Source organism: Sinocyclocheilus rhinocerous, unplaced genomic scaffold (assembly GCF_001515625.1).
Source record: "Sinocyclocheilus rhinocerous isolate Xijiao unplaced genomic scaffold, SAMN03320098_v1.1 scaffold1275, whole genome shotgun sequence".
Taxonomy (NCBI): Eukaryota; Metazoa; Chordata; class Actinopteri; order Cypriniformes; family Cyprinidae; genus Sinocyclocheilus; species Sinocyclocheilus rhinocerous.
The window spans coordinates 142,118-153,261 of record NW_015628268.1 but is presented as its reverse complement, the minus strand read 5'-3'; the positions used below and the strand labels follow the sequence as shown (position 1 = coordinate 153,261).

Genomic DNA, 11,144 nt, shown 5'->3' with positions numbered 1-11,144 from the left:
TATATATATATATACACACACACACACACACACACACACACACACACAGAGTGTATTAAAGTCCAGTGGGAAATTCACATCACAGACAAAAGGCTTTCATATACCGAATTCATGTTTCCTAGTTGCGCATCAGTAATCTTGACTCCTGAGCAATATCAAGTCCCATTAACTGTTGCATTTCCTCTCCTAATGGGTTTTTGCAGATTTAACAGAAACCACAGAATCACTGAAAACCAAGATGTCAGAGCTGCGCCTGTACTGTGACTTACTAATGCAGCAAGTGCACACTATTCAGGAGTCAGTGGAACAGGAAGGAGAGTCGACGGTGGCCATCACTGAGGTTAGACACCTCACTCAGCTGTTTTTCATTCAAACCACAGTAATCATTACTATTATTGCAGATACGTGGGTGTGATATAAAAAAGTTATCATCATAGAAATCAACTCTTTTAAACTGATTTGTCATATTTTCTGCTGTTTTTTCCTAGACGAGGAACGAGGCGTCCTCATTACTGAGTGCCACCTGTGAAACCTTCATCAAAACACTGGAAGAATGTATGAAAATTGCCAATTCCAAGTTCAAGACTGATATGTTACAATCCAGTCAATCTGATTCCATAATGTCCCCTGTGTCCCCCTCTTTTATCCAAATGTCTCGGGTAAAGACACAAGCACAAATCACATACAATTTTGCCTTAATTGTACCAAGATAAAGTTTCTATTTCTAATTGTTGGTATGACAATTTTTATGGCAAGTTATTCAGGTAAATTTTACGAAGACATGCCCAAGTCATGTATGACCCTGAAATCAATAGTAAAAAAAATTACATAAAAGGATATGTAGCTTGTTTTTGACTCTGTCATGACAATTAAATTAATGAATCAAATATTTAAGTCTATTTTTACCCCAAATTCATTATCTCAGATAATTAAATACTTAAAAAAAAAAAAATAAATGTGAAAGTTTTTTTTCACATTATTGTAATCAGAATATTTTTTATATCACAGCAATGAGATCTTGGGGGAAATATCCCCAAAAAACTAAATAGGCTTCTTTTTCTGTATCCATAATGTATTGTTATTTATTTTTTAATTTTGGGGAGAAATATGACTTGGACATATTCTTTGTTCACTCACTTAGTGGTAAGATGTATGACAGTGTTATTTTAGTATTTGTTTACAGTACTATTATAGTTTTTATCAATATTTTGAATTAGCTTTTCTTTTTATATTTATGTATTTTTATCATTTATTTTTATTTCAGTTTTAGTAATTTCGGTACTCCATTTTAAATTTACTTTATTTCAATTAATTGCCAAGACAGTGTTTCTAAATTTTGTTTTTAATCTGTTAATTACGTTTTATTTTTATTTCAATTAACGGAAATCATTTTAATAGATTTAGTTTCCATTAACAATAACACCACTGGTCTGTCACGTGATTTTAAGTCTAACCTTTTTTTTTTTGGCTCATTGTGTAGATGAAGCGCTCAATCAGCCATCCTGGCACCTACAATTTTGAAAGGTACAAAATGTTTACACAACACACAGACTTCTTGTTTTTGGTGCAGACAGATTATGCTGTAATTTTATGTTTTCCTTCAAGGTCGAGCTTGCCAAAAGAGTGCATGGTGTTGCAGAAGTCCACCCAGAGGCGGACGCGGACATGCTCCGATACAGAAGCTCACAGGGACAGAGGGCCTGAGGAGATGGAGCGTGAGTCACACACACACTTAAACCTGACGCTGTGCCCACACACAGATCAAATTCAATTCTTGAATGACCTAAAAGCTTAGTTTGCACCTAATGTTGTTGGTTGAGCAGTCACTGAATCTAGAAGGAATAAATATTGTTGTGGCCCTAAAAATGGAGCACGCCATAAAAAAGTGATCAATGCGCCTCTTGTTTTTTTCACAGGCTTGATGTTCCACAGAGCCAACGTTAACGGTGACTCCAATCCAAGTATCCCAGAAGAGGTTGGAACAAGCACAATGTTCCTGTTGGAAACTGACACTCCAGAATCTGACCTTTCCCTCTGAACTACGCAAGACGGCTTATGAGATGGGGAATAAAAGCAAAACTTGTACTGCTATGCAGTCAAAGATTGCAGCATTATATAAAGTAGATGTATTTTACAAACTATTGTTGCATTTCCTGATGAAGAAGAATTCGGTTGCACTTTATAAAAACAGATGAAGAAAACAGTAGACTGATTTGAATGTTTATACTCTTCTAGGTATTTTAAGATATTCGTTTGCCTTGATGCTAAAATGTTTTTCCTTTTTTTGTGATAAATAATTATTGCTGTATCCCTTCAGTGAAGAGTTGAAGTTTGTACTGGATTTCTAATGTGTTGTGCAATTGCCTTTGTTAAATGGGAACCTTGATGAAAAGGTTTTTGTTGCTGTGCCAAGGGGTTGTGCATATGTGCTGACATTAACTTTTGACAGTTTGGTTTTTTTATTCACTCGGCATGCAATGTTGTCCATTAGTTCATGATGCAGAATACATTTATTTATTTTTGTATGTTACTAGAGTTTCCCCCTAAAAATTGCTCTTGCCTTAATTCTTCGCATGGAGGAATTAGATCCATTAATTATTGTAATGTTTGGAAAACGAGATTAAAAAGCTATAGCAAGAATATTATTTCTTTTATCTCCAAAAATCTAAGTGGGTTTCATAAGTACGAGGGTGTTTTTTAAATATTATCTTCTGTAGTCATGTTTGATCAAACAGAGTCAAAGAGAGAATCAATAATACAAATGAAACATTTTAATGCAGTCCTTGTCAATTTGTTTTACTCACCCAATGTTGTTTACTGCTTTATGATGCATAGTACATTTTGTTGTTATTATATATATATAACTAGATTTCCCCCCAGAAAGTTGTTTTTGCATTGATCTGATCCATTCATATAAAAAAAAGTAAAAACTAGTGAGAATAATCTGTTATTTCTAGTAGGTTTATTAGTTTTTTTTTTTAGTTTTTTATATCCACTATAATCATGTTTCCCTCAAACACAGGCAAAGGAAGAATTATTAATGCATATGAAACATTTTCATGCAGTCCATGTTTTTATTTGAGAGAAAAACAGATTGCGTATTGTTGAATCACTTTGAATAATTAGTTCCCATGTTATCTAACAGGTCGCAGATGACCACAAACTAATATTTCATAACCATATGTCCATCTACCTCTGGTCATCTGTGTTTGCCATCTGATCTCCACATGAAAACAGCCCATAATAATTGATTAATTTCTCCAGAGGGAGATTAGCTTTCTCAGCGGGGTGGTTCTACTGCCGGCCATCAGCAGCAGGTGTAAATGAAGCCGGGCTGCACGAGGAGCACTGGGAATCAGCAGAGTTTTGCCTTTCCCAGATGACAAATCTGTGTCCACAAAGAAGAAATCCCCTACTGTTTCTTGGAGAGCTGGGAAAAACAGTAATTATACACTGCACAGAGCACATGGTATTGAGATTACGGCTGTTGATTTGTTGTACTGACCCTCTGAACGGCAGGCTTGAATTTCAATCTTAAAACTTGTTTTAATTCAGTGATGTTGGGCTAAAGTATTGAGCAGAACCTGGTACTAATGCTGTCTGAATGAAGACCATTGTGTAGCTTTTTGAAGTCATTTGGGCTTTCGTACGCTGGCGTTACATCGAACTGAATTAAATGATCAGGGGAGATTTTGCCTGGACAGAGAGATGGTGATGGATTTTTCTGGTTCTCAACCTCTTCCTCTTCCTGCCCACCATTTGTGTCTTCTGGACTTACTTCTGTGCAAATGATAGTTTGAGCAAAATCATAGTAAAAAACACTGATTAAATATTAAGCACCACAACATCAATATTGATACTAATAAGAACTCAAAATATTAGAATGATTTCTGAAGGATCATATTACACTGAAGGCTGGAGTAATCACTTCTGACAATTCAGCTTTGCCATCCCAGGAATAAAATACATTTGAAAATATGTATGAAAATAGAAAACAGTTATTTTAAATTGTAAAAATGTTGCACAATATATTACTGTATTTTTCTGTATTTAAGTAAATGCAGCCTTGATGAGCACAAAAGGTAAAAAGATCAAACAAATCTATTACAGAGTTAGAAAAATTAAATTTATCAGTTTTGACAAGAGTTTCCTCACCCTTATCTGTCACGTCCTCCAGGTCTTCCTGGTACACGCACGTCTCTCCATCAACCAAGCCCATGATCTGTTCATCGCTCTTTTGGAGGTTCTTCAGCAGGAAGTATGTTCTCATCAGGCCTTTGCCTTTCACCTCGATCTCTCCCCTCTCAGCAATCTCAAAGATTCCTTTATCCTTTAACACACTGTGGGCAGGAAGTGAAGAGTTCGGTTTCAGCTCAAGAATTTCAGTGGCTTCACCCACAGAACTTACCATAACCCCACATGTTTCTTATGCTCACCAAGACTGCATTTAATTGATCAAAAACACAGTAAAAACCGTAATATTGTGAAATATTATTATAATTTAAAATGACCATTTTCTATTTGAATATATTTAAAATGGCTATTTATTCCTGTGATGCAAAGCTGAATTTTCAGCATCATTACTCAGTGTCACATGATCCTTCAGAAATCATTCTAATATGTTGATTTGGACAATTTCAAGAACAATTCTTATTATTTTCGGTGTTGAAAACATCATGGAAACCATGAAACATTTTTCAGGATTCTTTGATGAATAAAAAGTTCAAAAGAACGCCGTTTATGTGAAACAGAAATCTTTTGTAATATTATAAATGTCTTTACTCACTTTTGATCAATGCATCATATGCAAAAGTATACATTTAGCCCATGTGACAAACATTTTTATTGATTGATAAGATACAATAGGATACAAGAGCACACAAAGCTTATTCTAATATAGAGCTCACTGTTTAAACACACATACCTGTATGGACTGTCGTGTGATAGGGTTAGTCACTTCTCTCGCAGCAATTCTCATACTGAGGGCAAAGTTTGCCACCCGCTCTGCATGAGTGTCTGTAGGAACAGGCACACCGCCAACCACCATGTAAGCATCACCTACAGTCTCCACCTGTTGTGAGACAATATCATTTTTTCCTGATAATTTCCCTTCAAATTTCATGATTATAACTTTTCTTGTATGCGTGTGTGTGTGTGTGTGTGTGTGTGTGTGTATGTATGTATATATATGTATATATATATAATTTGTAATATAATACATAATTTTGAATATTTTAAATGAATATAAAATATAAAATAATATCATATTAAATTATATTAAATCTTATACAAATAATATACAAATCTGTAAATATGGGGTGCTGTGTGTACATTAATGAGGAAAAAAAATTAACTTAAATGATTTTAGCAAATGGCTGCAATATAACAAAGAGTGAAAAATTTAAGGGGGTCTGAATACTTTCCGTACCCACTGTATATAGATATCATGACGGCTTTGTATATGAATATAAAACATTATATAACAATAACATTAAATTATGTTAAATGTTATAAAAGAATATATTAATTTAATATATAATCAAGTAAAATCAAGAAGCTTATTAATAAAAAATAGTCTACAGTTGGAACACTGTCCTACACACCTTATAGACATTGTGGATGTTTGTAAGACAATCAAATCTGGAGTACATGGCATTGAGCATATTGACTATTTGAATGGGTTCGCAGGCTGCACAGATGTTAGTGAATGTGACCACATCACTGAAAAGGATGGTGCACACTTTGAACTCACCTGAAAGATTAACAGAAAGAGTCTGATCCATGAAAGCATGAAAAATGACAAGTATAACAACGTTCTAGGAGCTCCTCTGGTTTCATTACCTGCCTCTACTCTTTTGCCCTCTTTAAGCTGGTTGGCAACGTGTGGCAGCATGGCATAAAGCAGCTTTTCTGATTTCTGCTTCTCGATCTCTAAGTTGCGTGAGAGGATTCTCAACTCCTCCTTCTTCCTTTCTCGCTGATTAGACAGCTCAATCTCTGCCAACCTCTGTTGGTTGAGCAGGATCAGATCTCTCGCGTGGTGTCGTGCTGGGCGATGTCGGCCAGATGGAGACCCCTCTTCTCCAGTTCCTGGAGGCTTCGTAGCTTAGGAGAGCACAGATAGATCATGCAGTTGAGTGGCTCCATCCACATCATCTGTCCTAAAACACACACACACACACACACCCACAAATGATATGAGATATACAACACAGATATACACAAAATTGCTGAATTAAATGACTTATTTTACATAAGAAATTTTAAAACATTTTGGAATCAACACAAAAAGAAACCAGAATGCACCCATGCAGATAATCGCAAAACGGCATAAATATCACGTGTATTAAATATCTAAGGATAAAATACCTCTCAGTTTGAGCATGGACTGGTTTTGATGGATCTCTGGTAACATTTCCCTCCTGGTTTTCAGCACAAATTGGCTGTTGATGAACTTCTTGAGGCTCTGGATGTTGAAGATGACCTCTGGGTGAACAATGGTGAAGTACTCATCCAGATGGATACCTGCCGTCTGCAGTCCGGGAACAAACTTCTGAATGTTGACACCTGTTTGCTTCACCAGCAGCTAAAAATACAAGAAATTGTTAAAAAGGTTCAAAATGGCTCAATGTGTTTTAATGTACTTTAACATTAGAATTTTTTTTTTAATCAAAATAAATACAAAGTTATAGTTACTTACACCTTGATCAAAAACAATGTGAAAGGTAAAAGCATTACAGAAGGCTTGTTCTTCAATCCAGTCTTTTTGGGTAGCTGGGAGTGAATGATTGTCGCAGATTGCCTTAATCAAGAAAGACACAAATGTAAAACCCATTAACCATGCCAAAATAGGAAAATTTTACGTTACAGTGGGGTCGTAAAAAGCACACTGATAATCCGAGATTTTTTTGAACCTGGAGGAAAGTCAAAGTCAAAGGCAAAAACAGCAGCTATGAATATCTGTCAAACCTTGGCCCAGCATGACAATGCTCCTCACAATCTCCCATGGAGATCGTTTCCTTGGACACAACTGCAGGCTGGCATACCTGGCCTTCATCCTCTTCATTGTCTCCTCCTTGTCCTGTTGATATAGCAGTTGTCATGGTTACATACTTTCACACGTTAGTTCCAAATTAAAAAATACAAAGACAGCAGACTGTTGAGTGTCTAGACCTACTTAAACATTCATGATGTCTCTGATACAAAATGAAAGTGATTGAAGTGTCTGATCTTTGAGCAGGGAAGACTACTTGAAATGTGATACTTCTTTATTGTGTTATATATGATGGTGAAACTAAGAAACTAATGAAACTAAGAGACACTTTGAAACAGATCACTTAAAGAAAATCATAGAGAGACGTTCAAATACGAATACAAATTTACAGAAACACATGGCAGTCGCATGTGCTCTGCAGTGTCTTCCTGTCAGTATAGAGACTTGCACACCTCTTTCTCCGCCTGTATTTCCTCATTGCTGCCTTTCAGTCTTGGTTGGGCCTTTCTTTTGGTCACCTTTTCATTCTGTACCAAGTGAAAAACCACATGTTCCTTCTTTCCAGTGCGCTCATCCTCTTCTGACTGGTTCAGAATGGTCATCGTAACCTCACTGTCAAAGAAATCCTTTGCCACAGCCTCGATAATACCTGACTGATGTTATAAGGACAAAAACAAAAAAAGTAATTTATAAAATGTGTAGTCCCATAGTGCAAAAATATATATTTTAAATATATGCTAAATATATGTAGTAATCAGCGCAGCCTAAGGAAATGTTTTCACACTGAAAGTAAATTTAATGTAAACCTCAAATTCAAAATGTGTATTACACAATATATGTCAAGGGATAAATGCAAAGTTATTAAAAACATGTTTTGGACAATTTAAATATATTTAAAAAATATTAAGATATTTAAAAATATAAAAAAATGACCAAAATATAACAAATATAACAAAATATGTTTATGCATAATACATTTATACTAGCAAAATATTTTGGGAATTTTATGCATATTTTGAAATGTTATGATTATGTTAAAACTCTCACCTGGCACGATCTGATACAGCCCTTTCCTATCTGAGTAATAGTGAAGGAGAATTCGGCCATCATCCATCCGCTCCACAAGAAAGAACGGAGCATTCATGGCCTAAAAAAGTGTGCCAAGTTACAAACCACAATAAAGTTCATAGTTCCATATTTCATGTGTATTCCGCAAACAAAACACTAAGCCAACATCAAATGTCATTGTAAAATCAGTAGCAAGTATAAATTCAAAAGTGTTAACTTGGCCTGCGGTTCATTTTTAATATAACACGTGATGATTTTATCATGTAAGGATCGATTCACATGTGTTTCTGTGTTCCACTGCACTGCATTTTTATTGTTTTTCTATGTAAACATTCACTAGATGGACATCTTTAGCTGTTGCACAGCATCTCAATGCTTATTCAGCGTCTCACGCATGCTCACCGCATGACAAGATAAAAGAAGTTCAATGCGTCTCGTTAACCTGCGTTCTCTGAAGTGAAACGCTGCGTGTTTGTAAGATATAAATCTATCATTTAAGGCATTTTAACTAAGAACCATCGCTTCTGACCAAATATGAGTCCATGATTTGTAATAAAGCTTCCTCCAGTGAAAAAGCCCCATTGTCCTTATACATCAAAAACCATTAGCATATTTGTTTAAAACTGTTTTGGACTGTTTTCACTTGTAAACAGTGCTTGAACTGTGCATATTTCTCTCCTGATTCAGGCAAGACCAATTTTGAACTGGAAAAAGCAATATATAGATAGAGGACTCGTATTTTAGTCAGAGGCAACAGTTTTAAATAAAAAAAAAGTCTGATAGATTTGTTTATTATAAAGGGGTCACAAGGTGTTAATTGATGGACTGGAGTCGAGTGGATTACTTGTGGATTATTGTGATGTTTTTATCAACGGTTTTAACTCTCATTCTGACGGCACCCATTCACTGCAGAGGATCCATTAGTGAGCAAGTGATGTAATGCTACATTTCTCCAAATCTTTTCAAATGAAGAAACAAACTCATCTACATTTCGAATGGCCTGGGGGCGATTACTTTTTCAAGTCTTTTTTTTTTTTTTTCCAGAAGCGATGGTTTAAAGTTAAACCGCATTAGTGATTGATTTATTTTATAATACACAGCTTTTTGCTTCACAAGACATCGTTTGATAGACTGGAGTCGAGTGGATTACTTGTGGATTATTGTGATGTTTTTATCAACGGTTTTAACTCTCATCCTGACGGCACCCATTCACTGCAGAGGATCCATTAGTGAGCAAGTGATGTAATGCTACATTTCTCCAAATCTTTTCAAATGAAGAAACAAACTCATCTACATTTCGAATGGCCTGGGGGCGATTACTTTTTCAGCAAATTTTCATTTTTGGGTGAACTATTCCATTTAGACTGCAAATCAATTTCTCTTTCCAATTTTAATTGCGTCCAGGTTGTTCTGAGTCCAGATGAGTGGAGTTCAGGTGTGAGATTTACACCTATCCTTCTCCACTCACTCTCAGGGACAGATTGGAGGACAGGTTAGGACATCAACTGTCGTGATGCCCAATAGACTATTCTCTGCAGGGACATTGTTAGCACTCTCTCAGACACTTTGATCAATGTCTGCAAGCCCCCAAGGACACTGAGAATACAAGGTAACTGTGAGGCATCCGCAGTATTCGTTCTGTCTTTCTTTCTTTCTATCTTTTTTTCTTAATGCTTCATACAATGACAGACATTCAATCAAAAACAGGCTTTTTTAAAGAAGTGAAACACTCTGATGAATTAAACAAAGTCCCTAACCAACTTTTAAAGGAAGTTTTCCTTAACTATACACATGCAAACAGACATAAACCCAAGGGCAAACAAACAAATGCATTCGGATAAAAAAACAGCCTTGCGGATACAGGGTAAATGGTCATCCTATGATTTGTACTACAAAGCACAAAATGATACTCACCCAGCATTTTACAAGCCTCTTGCACTAAACTAAGTGTGATGACATAGGCCATAAATGTCTCCTGGACCCCAGCCATTAATCTAGGAAAGATTTTATTTAGTTGAAACAAACCACAAAACCGCCCATGATTTCTTTAAATGTTACATGGGTTATACAGACCTCAGTTTTTCCCATGTCTCTTCTCCAAACCTTTCAATGACCAGTGACTTCAGACAAGTATTAATAAAGCCGTACTGTAAGAAAAACATAGTGTTAATTGGAAAATGCTGGAATATATTGATATATACCAGTGAAAGCATTTATATATTTTTAAACGTTTAATGAAAATCTTTCAATAAAATAAAAAAAAATCTTTATATATAATTAGACACACACACATTATTATATATGTGTATATGCACATACCATTTTTCCAAATCAACTGTTGTAATCCCAAACTCACTGAGCAGGAGATGCTCTTTAAATTGTGGTCTGTAGATTATGTAGTCTCATCCAGACAGACACTCCCACTCAACCATACTCTTTTACATTCATTACACATACACACATCCAAACATAAAGACTTCATTGCCCACTTAAGGGGAACAGGGATGCATTTTTCATATGTGCAATATATGTTCTCTTGGAAACCCTAACCTGTTAAATTTGTAGACAGAGCATGAATTAAATGTTTCAGTTGATCTTTTGATGCTTGATTTCTGGAGAAAAATCATGACCTGTCTTAACCTTGGTCCTATAGTGTTGTTGGGTTTAAAATACTGTAGCGTTCTCAGACAAGGACGAGGCGTTTTTGATGCAGAAGGGATGTTTATTTGGGCTGCTGTCGGCCACAACCCACGCCCTACACACCCCGACTTGAGAGAGAACCGCACTTGTACCAGCGAGGCACTCTTCTGACCCCCTTCTCTCAGTTTCCCCTTACACACCCCAGGGGGTGGAGCCTCTTTCCCTATACACTTGAACATCCAATAACAGTTACAAATGCAAAAAAGGAATCAAGTGCAACATTAACATTAAACACATTGTTTTCCACAACACAACAACATTCTGAACACGTTACAATACCATTCTTAACTCAGTGTAATTTCAGTGTTTTATGGACGGCTGTGGGCTAGATAGAGTCCCAAATCACTCTGCTGGTCTGGAGCAGAGAAATGTTAATTCCATA

General features: G+C 35.9%; 1 protein-coding gene and 1 pseudogene across 1 annotated transcript in view; one reads left to right on the top strand and one right to left on the bottom strand.

Annotated features, from left to right (window-relative positions):
- Nucleotides 1-2,895, top strand: part of LOC107737254 (pleckstrin homology domain-containing family A member 3-like) — a 7,693-nt gene extending 4,798 nt beyond the window's left edge. The window contains exons 4-8 of the mRNA XM_016548719.1: nt 204-340; nt 489-659; nt 1,481-1,524; nt 1,606-1,715; nt 1,917-2,895. Coding sequence (XP_016404205.1) covers nt 204-340; nt 489-659; nt 1,481-1,524; nt 1,606-1,715; nt 1,917-2,038 — 584 coding nt within the window. The 3' untranslated portion in view covers nt 2,039-2,895. The remainder of the gene's footprint in view (nt 1-203; nt 341-488; nt 660-1,480; nt 1,525-1,605; nt 1,716-1,916) is intronic.
- A 670-nt stretch (nt 2,896-3,565) lies between these two features.
- Nucleotides 3,566-8,138, bottom strand: LOC107737240 (guanylate cyclase soluble subunit beta-2-like; annotated as a pseudogene).
- Between the last annotated feature and the right edge of the window lie 3,006 nt (nt 8,139-11,144).